The sequence below is a fragment of the Lontra canadensis genome, unplaced genomic scaffold (assembly GCF_010015895.1).
Source record: "Lontra canadensis isolate GAN:19392208 unplaced genomic scaffold, GSC_riverotter_1.0 scaffold2, whole genome shotgun sequence".
NCBI lineage: Eukaryota > Metazoa > Chordata > Mammalia > Carnivora > Mustelidae > Lontra > Lontra canadensis.
The window spans coordinates 46,643,101-46,659,062 of NW_022630996.1; the positions used below are offsets into that span (position 1 = coordinate 46,643,101).

Consider the following 15,962-nt stretch of genomic DNA (forward strand, 5'->3'; position numbering starts at 1 on the left):
GTATTAATACAATTCCCTTCAAAAATGTGGTGACAGTCCAAGAAGTTAAGAAAAACATCACTCAAGATTTTAGATACAAGGAACCAGAGGAAGCTGGCGACACAGACAGCGTTTGTGAGTATTTGTTTACTCAGCCTCACTCCGCAGTTTCACTCTTCAAATCGTCAGTTTCTCTCTGTGTAGGTACACTTTACTGCACTGTTCCTATTCTCCACCCCAGCTTTGTTGCCCACGCGCACACACACACGCACACACACAAAGACACACACCACCCTCTTCTCTCTCACACAAACACATTCACACAGCCTTCTTCTCCCTACTTCCTCTCCTGCGCACACACGCATCCACCCTCCCTACACACACACACACACACACACACACACACACACAAATTCCTCCCTTTCTTCTCCCACACCAAACACTCACACACCACCTCCCCTCACTCTTTACTGCCCTGTCCTTCTTCTCTCCCTAGGTTTGTCACTCATAGTTACACTACAGTACACTCACACCCTTCCCCCAACACTTTACTGATCTGTCCCTGTACCCTCCTGTCACACATGGTTATATTGTCACCCGTAACACCCGCTCCCTTCTCTGCACGGTCTACCCTCCTCCCCCTCCGCCGCCGTGTCACTGCTACACTACCCCTTACCCCCGCCCCCGGTCTGCACTGTCTTCTTCTCAGCTTGGTCACACACGCACAGGGTTACATTGTTGCACACTCACACACCGCTTTGGAACACACGCGCAGTCCCTCGCGCCCCTCCCGCTACCGCCCCCCCACCCCCAAGCGGCGGCCCGCGGCGGCGCCGATGACCTCACGGCGCGCGCGCGGCGCGGCCCGGCGAGGCCGCAGATTGGCTGGCCGCGCCTCCGCGGCACTTCAAAGCCGGAGAGGGAGCTACAATTGTGGTGGAATGGGCGGAACTGATCATTGTATTGCACACCTCTAAAAAAAACACTGCCTCTGATTTATCAATATAAAAAAGATCCTCTGAGAGGAGGAGGGCACTTTTGTGTGATGGCAACTTCACTTCTAGGGGTGAGTCTCAGGATTTTCTCTTGCTGGTTTAATTAGTTTCCTTTTATTGCCGATCGGAGGGGGTTAAAGTCGCCCCGGCCAGGCCACGGGCTATCAGTCTCTATTGAGAGCTTTTTTTTTTTTTTTCCTCCCCCCTTTAAATACAAGTGAGTTTGGAGAAAAGAAAGAGGGGGAGAGGGGGGCAGAGTCACTTTTTTTCAGCGCAGGAAAAGGTTCGAAGGGCATTTAGACAAGCCACCTCGCAGCGCCCGGCCGCTCCCTGCCCGGGAGACGTGCGCCCAGTCCATTTTATATGCGACGATTTCGGGGGTAAAGAGTGCTCTCTTTTTCCTCCTGAGCAAACTGCAGATTTTCCCTCTTCCCCTTAAAAATACCGCAGCCCGTCTTGCCTTGCAGGTACGTTGAACCCGTCTCTCTCTCTTTTTACTACTGTAGTTTTTTTTTTTTTTTTTCCTATAAGAAAATAAAAAGAAAAGCAGGAAGAGCGAGCGAGCTCTTTAGTTTGACCTCTTTTGGCCTGGGAGAAACAACCCAGCATGGGTTTCTGGGGACCGGAACAGGATTTTCAAAGCTCTCTCTGGATTACAGGGGAAGCGCTCTTAAAAGCAATCCACTGGTTTTTCCCCAGGCTTCTCGGCAAAGGAAACTTCCTTCCTCCCCAAACTGGACTTTTTGCTTGCTTGTTTGTTTCGAAGTGCCTGGGGCCTTGTGTGCACGGGAGTGTTGTTTTAGGTGAGAATACTTGTCAAACTCTTCTTTAGCATGGCGCTTTGCTCCCGAGTCAGACGCCGGCAGCCCAACTTGTCCCCTCCCGTAGAGTAGGAAGCAGCCGGGTGCCAGGGCTGTTGGGGGAGCCAGGTGAGTTGGTGGCGGCGTGCCGCAACGAGAGATGGGGTGCCGTGGGGCGTTTTGGAGGTTACTGGAGAACTGATGCACATTTCTTTCCTCCCTCCCCCACCGGCCTTTTGCCCACCTCCCCCTCCCCCACCCTTCTCCTCTCCTCCTTCCCGCAGGAAGAACCGAGGTTGGGATCCACTCCTCTGGCCATGCTTGCTGCTACCTGTAATAAGATCGGCAGCCCCAGCCCGTCTCCCTCCTCCCTCTCGGACAGCTCTTCTTCCTTCGGCAAAGGCTTTCACCCCTGGAAACGTTCCTCGTCCTCCTCCTCTGGCAGCTGCAACGTAGTGGGTTCCAGTCTCTCGAGCTTCGGCGTGTCGGGGGCCTCCAGGAACGGCGGTACGTCCTCTGCTGCGGCGGCGGCCGCGGCGGCGGCGGCGGCGGCGGCGGCCCTGGTGTCTGACTCGTTCAGCTGCGGCGGCTCGCCGGGCTCCAGCGCCTTCTCCCTAACCTCCAGCAGCGCCGCCGCGGCCGCTGCGGCCGCCGCGGCCGCCGCCTCCAGTTCGCCCTTTGCAAACGACTATTCGGTGTTCCAGGCCCCCGGTGTCTCAGGGGGTAGCGGCGGAGGGGGCGGCGGCGGCGGCGGCGGCTCCTCGGCGCACTCGCAGGACGGCTCCCACCAGCCGGTGTTCATTTCCAAGGTGCACACCTCGGTGGACGGGCTGCAGGGCATCTACCCGCGCGTGGGCATGGCGCACCCGTACGAGTCGTGGTTCAAGCCCTCGCACCCAGGCCTGGGCGCCGCCGGCGACGTGGGTTCGGCCGGCGCGTCCAGCTGGTGGGACGTGGGCGCCGGCTGGATCGACGTGCAAAACCCGAATGGCGCGGCGGCGCTGCCCGGCTCGCTGCACCCTGCCGCCGGGGGGCTCCAGACCTCGCTGCACTCGCCACTCGGAGGCTACAACTCGGATTACTCGGGCCTGAGCCACTCGGCCTTCAGCAGCGGCGCCTCCTCGCACCTGCTCAGCCCCGCCGGGCAGCACCTCATGGACGGCTTCAAGCCAGTGCTGCCGGGCTCCTATCCGGACTCGGCCCCGTCGCCGCTGGCCGGCGCTGGGGGCTCCATGCTGAGTGCTGGGCCGTCGGCGCCGCTGGGGGGCTCCCCGCGCTCCTCGGCACGCCGCTACTCCGGCCGCGCCACCTGCGACTGCCCCAACTGCCAGGAGGCGGAGCGGCTGGGCCCGGCCGGGGCCAGCCTGCGGCGCAAGGGCCTGCACAGCTGCCACATCCCGGGTTGCGGCAAGGTGTATGGCAAGACGTCGCACCTGAAGGCGCACCTGCGCTGGCACACGGGCGAGCGGCCCTTCGTGTGCAACTGGCTCTTCTGTGGCAAGCGCTTCACGCGCTCCGACGAGCTGCAGCGGCACCTGCGGACCCACACCGGCGAGAAGCGCTTCGCCTGTCCTGTCTGCAACAAACGCTTCATGCGCAGCGACCACCTCAGCAAGCACGTGAAGACGCACAGCGGCGGCGGCGGCGGCGGCTCGGCGGGCTCTGGTAGCGGCGGCAAGAAGGGCAGCGACACCGACAGCGAGCACAGTGCCGCAGGCAGCCCGCCCTGCCACTCCCCGGAGTTGCTGCAGCCCCCGGAGCCCGGGCATCGCAATGGCCTGGAGTGACGCGTATCCCGCCGCGGCCCTTCTCCTCGACCCCCTCCCATCCGGGTCCGCTTGGGTCCCGTCTGTCCTGGCCTCCGCTCCAGCCTCTTTCCACTGTCCATCCTGCTCGCACTTTCTGTCTCATTCAGTCTCTCTCTCTCTTTTGACTCACTCTGTGACTTTGCTTTGTAAAGGGGATATGGACATGTAAGTAGCACCCATTGCTCTCCTGGGCCCTGGCTTTTTCATCTCACCAGGTAACACTCTAGGAGCCCCGTACAGCTGTAACCGGCGCCTTGCCGGGTCTTTATTTTCCGTCCTCTCCTCGTCCTCTCTCTGCCATCCCCAAATTGTATCATTTAGAGGGAAGCGGTCGCTGGAGGTAGAGCTGGACGGATCTAGTGTCTGGGAGACCCAGGGCCTCGGCCGGAGAGGGAACCGCTCCGCTGAACTAGGCTGTGCTGCGCGGTGGGGAGGGCGAGGCAGGAGGCCGGGCATCCCCGCTGGGGCAGCCTCCAGCGAGGTTGGAGAACCAGAGGCTTGGCGGTCTCGGCTTCCGAGAGCCCTGCCTGGCCGCTGCATGCCGCTGCCCTCCCTGCTCCGAGCTGTCGCAAATATGTGGGGGTGTCCACCTGGCGCTCCCGAGACCCGGAGTTTGTAGAATTAGCTTTCCCAACGTCAGCTCTGCCTCTTTTCCTTTGTTCCCTGAGATGGAACCGATTCAAGTTTCAGCTAAGGGCAGTCCTGGTGAATCGCTGCAGCAGCCTTCTTTCATCTTTATAACATTTTTTTTTTAAATAAAAAACTAAAGAAAAAATACAGCATCCTTCTACTTGGTTCCCCTCTAGATAGTTTGTCCTCTAGCAGTGACCAAGTCTTTCTTTCGAAACTGCTAACGTCGATCCCAAAGTTATTTTGATTTCATTAACTTAACTTATGGGGTGGGGGTGGGGGCGAGGGTAGGTGTCTTTTTCTTATGCAAAAATGCCCCTTTCCGGTGAGACCAGATTAACTATCTCCGTGTTTGTCCTTTTCTACCTCGTTTTTCACCACTCCTGAGCATAATCTCCCAATCTTTTTTTGCTAGTCCAGCCACCGGTTTGTATTGTACCCATTTCTGTAAATTCTTAGGGTTAAACTTTTTTTTTTTTTTTTTGCGTGTGATTTAAACTTAAAAACAAGTGAAGAAGCTATCGTTTATTTAAGACGAGGCTGTAGTTTAAATGCCAAACGAGGGAAAAATAGGGAAAAAAAACTTTGTAAAATATATCAAAACCTAATGGTTTGTACAACTGGAGAATCCTTCTAGATTAGTTACCAATTAATTATAACTCCACCAGTGTATGGGTGTGAGGTGCAGCTGTCCAGGAGACGATTTTGTATAGTATTTTTCTTGTATATTACTTCCAGTAAATATTTGAAAATATATTGAAGTAAAGTTGATTTTTTTTTTCTTTTTTTGGTCACACAAAATACTAAGAGTTATTGTTGCAGTTCTGATGAGCTGCAGGTATTTTGAACTCACTTCTGGAGGTGCAGAGCCACAAACGCACTTTCGGGGCTTAGTTTTGCTCGAATATGAATTTAGATAGGTATCAAACTGTAACTAAGACAATATTTGATAAATGTGGGATGACATTTAATTTAATGGAGCATGTACTTCTTTGCATTTGCTGGCAGTTCAGGCATACTTAAAGTGAGAGTTCTCCTATATTTCATAATAACTGGGTCTGCCAAAACCCATGTATTAAATAAATTGTCCAAGTGAAACTCAACTAACTTTGGCCTTTGTGTATTTCCTGAAGGTAATATTGTTAACTGTTAATAAACACTCCTGACACTACATTTAAATGTTTGCAGATTCTGCAAACTAATTGCTCATTGTAATGTTGAAATAATTTGGATATTTCACATTGAAATGAAAAGCCTTTCTCTGGAACATTTTAGACTTGCATTTTAAATGCATGAGATGTAATTGATTTATTTGTAATATTTTAAATGGTATTAATAAACTCAGATAAAAGACTAGGCCAGTTAATTTGTATTTTTTTTCCTTTTTAAACTATGGACATTTGCATTTTATCTTCAGTTAAATGTCTAATTTAAACAAAATATAACCCTGGGTTTTTTTCTGTGGTAATATTTAAATAACTGCCTTTAAGATATTACTTAGATGGAATGATCTATTTGGCAAAGCTGTGTTTCTCTATTTACCAAGATTAAGATTATAGTGTCTAAGAAATGTAATTAATTATTTACCAGTAGATTTAGCTCAAAGCATCAGGATTTACTGACCTCTTCAAATTTGTACTAAGTCACCAAACAATTCAAAGAAATTTCCCTGTTCTGCTTCCTTCTCTCCAGAAGGAGTCAGGTTGTTGGCCATTGATTGTGTTTGGTATTTAAAAGGCCAAGCCTTACATTGGTAGATCAATACATCTAAAATAAAAACATGGGTTTGGGGATAACTTTTGTTGTTAGGGGGTGGAGGAGGTCAAGCTAACAAAAGCTTGTTTTTGGCATTCCCTGTCTTAGCTAAAGATTATGTAGAGGTAAATATCAGTAGTAGATTCCTGTTGAAATGAGTTATCTGTTCTTTTAAAGTCTCTAAACAGCCACCAAAGAAAAGGAAGGTTAAACCTTAATCTATTTACTAGGCTATTGTTCATAGGTGTCAATGATGCCAATAAAAAAAATATTGTCTTGTTATGTCTAAGTGCATTTAAGCAATGAGTGTTCCTTGAGCCATACTTTGAAACATAAAATACTTTAAATGTTGATTGATGTTATATCAAACTATTTCACTATTAGATTAATATTATTATTTTGAATCAAACTGAATAAAAAGTTAGTGTGTTCAGATTCTTCTAAGTTTACCTTCTTTCTGTTTGCATTCTCTCCACCCCAAGTTCAGTCTTGGTATACTTCTTGACCTGAAAAATTTCCATTGAAATTTCTATAAAGTCGTTATTATCCATAGAAAAAAGTGAAAATACAGAGTGCTGTGAATATTGTAAACTCAGAAGGAAAAAAACAATTAGGGATAAAATATTTCAGAATAATTCAGTTTGGACCCAAGTAGCAGGCTGCCTTAATCCTGCTGTCTATGCAGGTGCCTGAGACCTCCAATCCCTATGGTTTTAGGCAAGCAAGGTTAGCCCTGATTCTTTGGTATACTAAAGCTCTAAGTAATGGTTTTAAAAAAGTAAAATAGTCTCTTTCTGTCACTTTCTTCCTAGGACTAACACGCAGAACACAGTTTAAGTGTTGTTTCTTTTTTATTGAAAGTTGCAATGCCGAGGGACTCGGAGAAAGCGGCTCTGAAGGAGTTAAATGTAGTGGCAGGTAAGAGGAAAGCTGCTTGTTGCATTTATAATATAAGTTGCACTACATACAAAATCACATTTGACTTAAGAAGTGGGTCATGACAAGGAGAGATACTGTTTGGAAGGTTTCTTTGCGGGTCGTTGAAGGGGGACAGATTGCAAACTTTCGCTTTTCTCCTTCACCTCCTCCTCGCCCTTCTAGTTCTGGTTTATTTTGTTTTGATGCTTATTGAGTGGTATTTCTAGATTCACATTGTGGAGGGTGGGCCGGGTTCCCTTTTGGGGATGAACATCCTCTTCAGAGGATGGAAGATAAGGTGCAAATTTGTGATTTCTCTCTGCTTTGTCTGTGGTAAAGCACCTCTTAACAGTGCCTGAAGGCTCACACAAATGAAACCAAAGGCTGGATCTCAGTTTGAACCAAGAGACAAGCTTCCCAGTCTTCAGATCAAGGTAGAGTTAAACTAGTTGTTGACCCAGAGGTCAGGCTGGTTTTATCAGTGCACCCTCCAGAGATGGGAACAGGACTATGGCTCAGCCCAGCCTTTCGGTTGATGTGCCTTGTTTCTTCCCCAAACTTTCCTCTCCACCTTGCTTTATCCTTTGCTGTTCAATTTCTCTCTCTTGCTCTCTCTGATCTCCTTCATCTTCGGATCTGTGACTTGCTGACATTGGACTATCAAAAATATTTTATGCCAGAAGCTTAATTCAAGCCAATGTGATGAGTTCCTTTCCCTTAGCAACTGACATTAGAAGAAGTTCCTAGATGGTTTTGCCTTCCTTCAACTTTATTCTTACCCCAGTCTTGGTATAACTTCCCAACTGGGCTTCCCCTTGGGGAGAAAATGCTGAAATTAAAAATTAAAGACAAGCAAATGATGAGACTGGACTCCTGAGTGGGCAGATCGATAATCCTGCCATCAACATTTTCTTCTCCCTGTGCATCTTTTGGTGACATTACTGAATGGAATGTTACAGAAGGCCTGTGGAGGAATTTCTTTAAATTAAATATTTTATTTTGTAGGATTAGCTCAAAGGTCAGATGATCTTTTAGGTTGGTAAATTAAGGCAGGAAATTTAGAGGAACAAAACTGTAGATGTGATTACTCTCTGGTTGCCTAAGGTGGTGGAGATAGATATAATGAAAGAAGTTCTACATTTTGCTCTATTTTTCATATGAATAGTCTCAAAGAGGGGTTAATTTGATGTAGGTATTTTGAATAAACTGGGGTTTTTATATTCCTGCTGTTTTTTTTCCTGCGTCTATACAGACGGGCATTATTATTTCTCCCCGCACTCCTAAGAAAAACTCAGGTATGATCAACGCCTTCTTAAAAAAAACAAAAAAAAAAGGATTTCCACAGTTGCCTGCCTTTCTTTATTTAAAAAATTGTCCAGCAGATTAACTCTATCCCTGTATCTAGAAAAAAAAATCGTGTTAAGTAAGGAATCAAAAGGAGTGAGGTGTAGAGCAATGGTGTACTCATTTTTAAGTTAGGACTGTCTCTGGGTGGCATCTTTTGAGGACTTTGCTTGTTAGACAGTTGTTGCTGTTGTTTAAAAATAAGATTCGGAATTTACTTGCGCCCTATTTATTCCCTGCTTCCGGATTAAAGGAAAGCCGGTAATTCCTTGCTATCCTGGGCTCCAGCCGCTGCGGTTTAAGGGGATGCGCGTCAGTGGCCATCTCTTTAGGTTCGCAGCATTCCCGGTGCGCAGGAGTGTTGATTTGCTGTAGCGTGGGGGAGGGGGGAAATCTATTTTCTTTGGTCCCTGGACGCGTGTTTAATTTAATTTAATTTTCTGCGGAGTCTCCTGGCGGTGAGGAAGCAGCCTTATACATTTAGCTTTGGTTCCTAAGGACTGTCGGGGCTTCCAGAGCTCTAGGGACAGCGAGGAGAGCCTGGGGTGATTGAGAGCCAGGAATAAAGCGCCCGCTCAAAGCTGCCGCTTTTCACTGCCGTTCTAAAGGCATTCTTTTAAGCCCATCTAGGGGGGCTTCCTTTAAGCCCACTCCCTAACTTTGCTTCTCAGGCAAGCACTTCTTGGTGCGCGGGAGGAACGGCGGAGGCGCCCTCTGCTTCCCCTGCAGAGCTCTCAGCTGAGGTCTGGGCTACCCAAAGTTGCCCTCATTCTCTTTTTCTGTGAATTCAGGGGGAGGTTTTGAACCTGGGAGAATTTTCCAGCCTTTCTAAACTCTACCTCCTCTTTCCTCCTCGCTCCTTGACCAGCCGGCTGTTCTCAGAAAGACATTCCGAGACCCCCCGGGAGGAGTTCTGATCGGGCGAGCCACATCGTCCACTCGCGGGTTGCAGCGAAGGATGGGGCCGCAGTCTGGGATCTCCCCTCGAGCCCCGGCCCCCACCCACTGTACCCCGAAGCTGCGGGCCGGAGCCGCCTGCGTAGTTCCCTTGCACACAAAGGCGGAGAGGGCGCCTCCGCCGGCTGCGCGGACAACGAGCGCCACCATGCGCCCGGCGCTCGCTCTGCAGCGCGCCGAGCGTCTGCCTCCCCTGCGGGATGCCACCGGCGCTTCCCAGGGCCTTTGGCCTTGCACGAACCGACCGTGGGAGTCGCGGCAGTGAGACTCCGCGGAGCTCACCTCCCTGCTCTCTAAAGAAGCCCGGGTCGATGTGGGGTGGGGGGTTTTCCTTTCCTTTCCTCGCTCTCCAAATTCTCAGCATCCGCGAGTGCCTACACCTCGCAGCCTTTCTGTCCCACCTTATCCCAGGGTGGGCAGGCCCTGCGCAGCGTCTTGCCAGCGCCATCCAGATCTTCCGCGGCAAGGACGCGCCCAGGTCGTTCTTCCGAAGCTTCTCTTAGCGACGTCTGCCTGCCCTTCTTCGCCTTCAGTGTTCTTTTCTTGGCCAAACTGCTGCATTCACTAGCACCTGCCCCCAGCGGTCGCGGCGTTCTACCAAGTGCAGCGTTCTCCTTCCGCGGGAAGTTTTAGTCTTGTCATTTTATTATTGGCTTGATAGACTCAAATCAAGGAACTTGAGCGCTTCACCCACGATGTTATCATAAAGGAAGCAAAACTAAGTCTGATTGGCTGTGGAAAAAACTGCCCTCTTTGATTTTGGGAATGAAAGAACAGTATAGCCACCTCATTGACTACTTAGGGGAACATTAGATACAGAAATAGCTATAGCCATAGATTTAAAAATAGATCTTTTGAGAGAGAGAGAGAGAGAGAGAGAGAATCATTGTACCTGTTGAACAATACTCAACTTTTCTTTACCGCGTTGCACCTAAAACCCAGCGACTTCTCTTGGGCTTTCTTCTCCCTCTTTGCCTCTTGATTGACACTTTGGTCAGGGGGATATTTAGGGAGTACTAGCAACATTCTCTATGCCCCATATTTGGGGGACAACTGAAGGAAAGGAAGGACAAGAGCACCCTTTCAAGTGCTTTACTTGGAGAAAGTACCTGCAGTTCCATGAGCGGCCTGAGGAGAGGAGCCGGCTCCAGGTAAACCTCTCTACCGCTCCTCCCTTACGCGCCTCTAGGACTTAGACCCTCTCCTCGTGGAAGTTCATCGTACAGGTGTGGATCCACTTTGTGGATTCCACTTTGTGCGCTGGGGAGTTCTCAGAACAGAACACCTGCGCAGGATACGGCTCCAGCCTCCTAGCGCCTGTGGTTAAATCTGGGAACTCAGCTGACGCGTATCTCGGTAGAGGGTGAGGCGGGGGAATGACCTATCAGGTCTGCAGCGAGGGCCTCGAGTGCCAAGCCCCTGCGGCCTCCGACAGAGAAACATTCTGGCCGCCAGAAGCCCCAGAATATACTTGAGGCGACCACCTCTGGAGCCGCCACTACCTTCCTCCCTCAAACTAGCTGACGACTCGAGCCCATGTTCCCACCCCTCTCTCCGGGGTCCGGAAAGCCGGGAAGCGCTGGAATGCCTCGTCCTCTCACCCTATTGTGCCTAGGTGTTGCAAACCACTGGAGGACAGAGCTTTGCGCTTTGATCTCATGTCCCAGTCATTCTTTAGCACAGAGGGGTGAGTTTAAATTAAATTTCTTTCTTTACTGATAAGTTCTAATGGGCCTCAGAAGGTGAATAATTATGCAGTAACATTTCATGGGTTGTTGGAGTGGGAATTCCCACTGCGCTGTCACCAGGAACAGAATTTCCCGGCACGCTCAATGCTAAATGAAGCTTCTCAAGCTACAAGTGTCTTTCAGATCTTAGTGCAAATGATGGTCCTTCCCTGCTCTCACCTTTTCTTGCCCCTGCAAAGCAGTTTGGCCTCACATTTTCCATTTAAATTTATCTGTGGTTTTAAAATAATTTTTAAATCTCTACTAAAGATCTTACATTTTAAGGGTAGAAAATATTTGCTTTGATGATTAAACATGCATACCTATTAAGACAGTACACACTGATGAAAGCTGGGGACGCAGTTTCCTGGAAGGAGGGCAGATGAGCCACCTGGGACTTGTCTCCGAACATCTGAACTTAGTCTTTTCATTTCTCTTCACTTAGTTTAGTGAATTCGGCGTTTTTGCTTGAATCCTGAGAAAAAGGGTCAAACTGGGAGCTGCTGCAGTGTTCTGAACGGATCTAGTTTGCAAGTTCAGAAACGGACTTTTCATGGGAGGATAGGTTAAAAGAAAAAAAAAGTCTTTGTTACTTTATTCAGAATAATCATCTACCTATTAGAAAATGTGAAGTTAATTTTTAAGATTTTGGTTTTTAATTCCCCCCACAAGATATTGAGAAACTACATCAACAGTTTGAATATTTAAATGGATGATGACATTTTGATACTCAAAAGTTTTGATATTTTTCATACATTTTGATACTTAAACTAAATCAAATAAACCTAAATTTGTAATTTAAAAGCACAGTGGAACTCTATTATTTTGTTTTTTTAAAGAAAATCCTTTCTGCCCCATTCACATCAGTGTTTCATTGCATAGCATTTTCCTTGTTTACTTTTCATCCCTTTAAATTTCTTTCTTTAAATGAATTAAGCTCCCACCAGCTTTAAGATTTCTAAATCAACACATAGAAATTGGAGCCTGCTTATCAAGTTTTCACTTTTCTTTTGGCAACTAATTTGAAAGGGCGCAAACAATGAGTTGATTTACATTATGCGCGTCTCACTCTGTACTCTATGTGAATGTTGAAAAAAAAAAAACTCAATAATTTACCTAGGGTTATCTTTACGTCTTTGAGGGAACTGATCCTTTCAGCTTTAAGGTTTAGCCACTCCATTTTAAGCAATGAAATAGAAGAAAGAAAGTAGATGTTTTTCCCCCCTAGAGTTCAGATGATTGTGTAGTTCAGCTGAAAGTAAAGGATTTGTACTGTGCAATTTTGCACCCAATTTAATGTCCCTAATTATGCAGGTACCCTATCATCAGGTTTCCTATCATTTCAGGAAGTTTTGTGCTCATTCTTCTACACTGATCAATGCTTCATTTCTCTCCTACATACCTATCCCTTATTTTGGCTTTTTTTTTTTTTTTTTTTTTCATAAGCAGTTTCTTTCCCCTTTCAATTTAACAAACAATGGACTTTGCAAGGGAGGGGGAACCTGGTGGTAGGTGGTAATGTATTTAAAAGATATTCACCTTGATTTAGTAATGTTTTAAAAATATGAAGTCATAAAAATGCTCTTTAATAGAATTTGTCTAAAGATATATAAAGTTTCTATTTAAATTCTTTTTTAATTTAAAACAATGTTTCTATTTAGGGGAAAATAATCATTTTAATAACATTAAATTCTATTTCTCCCAACTTTAATAAGGTTCTTGTGGTAACATTTCAGCAGCTTTTGTACTGTGAGACATGTTAAATTTTGCTCTTTCTTCTAATAAATAACTACTTGGCTTAAAGCTGCAGTAGTTAAGTTTGAGTAAGGAAGGTACACATATATTTTATTTCCTATGCTTTCAATAGTAACATATTTTAGTTCGTTATCACAATTGAATGTTGTAATGGTAATGAACAGCAAGAAGTAAAATAACCTTGTAAATGTTTTGTCAATACACATATTTTTAGTTGCATATAGTTTGTAGAAATCATATGATATAATTTATTTAGTATATGGTATAATTATTAAGTGTGAACATACTTTGCTTAGTGATATGTTTACTTACCTGATATGTATATTCAGGAAAATCAGAAGCAGTGATGTGTTCTATTCTTAAAATTCCACCTGTTGTTTTGCAGAGAAAATTTTAGTTTCATAAGAGGAGTGTAGTAATGGCCCCTCTTGCAAAGAAATGGTATTTATATCTGTGAAGTTGTTTTGGAACTCCTTGTATTATAGTCCAAAAGCAGCCACATGGTTCTTACTTCATTTTTTAAAGTAAACTTGCCATTTTGAAATTATTTTAGATTTATAGAAAAATTATAAAAATAGTACTGTGAGTCTTGGTAGTTTTCCCTATTATCATTTTATGTTACTATGGTATATTTATCAAACCTAAGAAATCAATATTGGTATATAATTTTTTAAAAATAAAGAGTGAAAGTCAACAGATGTTGCATGGCACGTTAGTGACAAGCTGTAGTTTAGGAAACTGCTGACCAAAAAGAGGTCAGCTTGCCTAGGCAGACAGTACATAAGAATAAGTTACATGGAAACCTATTCTTCAGGGATATGCCTTTAAAGCTTAGTTTCTTAGAATGGAAGTTCTTATTTCTTTCATAGTTAATTAAAATACAAGAAAACATAACTAGCTCATTTTTTTTCATGTAGGGAAGCATCAGATTAAATTTTGAACGTTTGACAGTTTCATTTCAAATTATCAAAAATTTATTCTTAGCAGTGTTTGCTTTGTAGCCTAGACCTATTTTTTATTCTATAGTTTTGAGTGATTTATTGGCTCATTATTATTGTCCTTAATGTAGTGACTACAAAATACAAGTAATCTAATGATTCTATTTAGTCCCACCATATTTTTCAAATTAAATTTTAGCATTATTTTTGCTAAGGAACTAGTTTGTCACAGTATAGAAAGCATTAAAACCTAATGGTTGTCTTTTTCTTTTTTTAAGCACAGATAAATATAAATCCTATAGGAGCGATACATTTGCATGGGTTTTTGTCATAAGTAAGATTATAAGGAGTTTCATTTTAAAAAAGGAAAGTGTTCTTTATTTAGAATGTGTTTTACTATACTAAGGGTTGCCAGATGAAATACAGGATACATAGTGAAATGCGAATTTTAGATAAACAAGAAGTAATTTTTTAGTAGTAGTATGCCCCATGCAATATTTGCAACATGCTTATACTAAACATGATTTGTTGTTTTTTTGAAATTCAAATTTAACTGGATGTCTTGATTTTTCATTTTTTCAAATGAAATTTATGTATCCATAAAGACGATGTTAACAAAAAGACAACATAAAAAACAAAATAATTCACACCTATTCATGGAAATGCTAAGAACATAATGAAATTAGGATTTACTTGTTACCTGCAGGGTGCAATTATAAAATTGATTTTCCTATTACTCTTTTGTGTTTCTTATTTTTCAGCTCATTTGGTTTCTTTTTGAGTTATCCTTATGCATTAGAATACTAGTACTATCCTGCATTTTAAGATATTATATTTAGCTAACTTTAAGAAAGTATTATTATGCTGATGTTTGCTGGTCATCATCTCCACACTTCTTTGTAATATTAATGCTATAAAGAGGGAGGTATCTTTAAAAATCCTAATTTCTACTCATTAGATCCTTGTAGGTGAGACCCCATACTGAAGTTTTGCTCATGTAAATTCTAGGTACTTTACACCCATGTCCTGGTTTAACTCTGACTTAATTAAACTGCACAAACGTGGACACCTATTATTTCTAGAAGTCATGTATAAGTTGCAGCAGCAGTACTGTATATCAAATTCCCTTGCTAGGTATTCCATAAATTATAACTAAAGAGTCAGAAGTTAAAGTTCTCTATCCTGGGAGAGTTTGTTTTCCCTTCTGTGGAAGCACTGCTATAGGAAATAGACGTAATATCCACAAATTTATTAATGACATTTTCTCATAATAGTTTTCTATCTTATGATTCATTTTGCTGTTAATTTTCCAGTAATTTCTTGTCTTTCGAAGTTACCGTTTATGATTATCCCTAGAAACGAATGGTAAAATTCTGTGTAGCTTATATACAGTACAGGCTAATAAGGGGTAAGGAAGAGAACAAACCCGGCATCTAAGGTTTATCCATTTTGCCTTCACACAGCTCAGAAAGTAAAAACATATTAACAGGCCATGTATACCAATCAGATAAATCATTAAAAACAATATATGCCATTTTAATCTATACATGGGAAATTTATCAAGCACCCAATGCTTCTGCTTTCACTAGGCAACACAGTTATTACTGTGAGGTTCAGAGAAACTGGTAAGTAGTAAGTTTAGGCAAACTTGTTTTGGAGGCTGGGTTGATGAGTGTTCCTTGGAAAATTAAATTGTTACTAGGTTCCCACAAATCATTCTACCTTTTTTGTCCTTCATTTTGTTTTCTAAAACCAATTCATTTTTTTAAAATATAAAGTATTTTTAAAAATATAATTACTCCTCTGAATTCTAAGAGAGGCATTCACAAACAAGTGCAAATTTGCCAAATCACATTATTTGCATTCTAATCCAAATACGTTCCATTTCAATAAAAGTTTTAAAACTCATTCCTTTGGAAACAATTAGATGCTCACTGTAGATATTCTAGAAAGCATAAGAAATTGTGAAGCAGAGGAAACAAATTACCTTAACCCTACTTCTGAGATGTAACAGCTGTCTTTATTTATAATCTTTTTTCCTATGTGATTTTTTTTCTTACATATATGTACAAGAGTGTAACTGCTTTTTTCCTAATCCTAAAATAAATTTCCCTCCCTATTAAAAATTATATGCAAACATAATTTTAAATGGTTATAAAATACTGTATGGGCCGCATATATCCAAATTTTACCTGCTTCCCTAGTACTGGGCATTTAGTTGTTTCCTAATGATTGAACATCCTTATGCACATTTTGTTCTAATTTCTGATTATTTCCTTAGGATACTAGAGGAGAAAGGAATTCTTAAGGAATAAGAACATTTTAAAGGCTTTGGATAGAGGGGTGCCTGGCTAGC

General features: G+C 44.1%; 1 protein-coding gene across 4 annotated transcripts; it reads left to right on the plus strand.

Annotated features, from left to right (window-relative positions):
- The first annotated feature begins 938 nt into the window (after nucleotides 1-938).
- SP8 (Sp8 transcription factor) lies at nucleotides 939-3,948 on the plus strand. 4 transcript variants are annotated; one of them, XM_032865739.1, is made up of 2 exons: nucleotides 939-1,045; nucleotides 2,059-3,948. In XM_032865739.1, exons 1-2 carry the CDS (start codon nucleotides 1,025-1,027, stop codon nucleotides 3,559-3,561), a joined length of 1,524 nt encoding a protein of 507 aa, XP_032721630.1. In that variant the 5' UTR covers nucleotides 939-1,024; the 3' UTR covers nucleotides 3,562-3,948. The 4 variants fall into 4 exon arrangements, with proteins under 4 accessions (XP_032721630.1, XP_032721639.1, XP_032721656.1 ...); XM_032865748.1 differs by having other exon boundaries at nucleotides 1,000-1,441; nucleotides 2,063-3,948; XM_032865765.1 differs by lacking the exon at nucleotides 939-1,045 and adding an exon at nucleotides 1,217-1,441.
- Nucleotides 3,949-15,962: the final 12,014 nt, after the last annotated feature.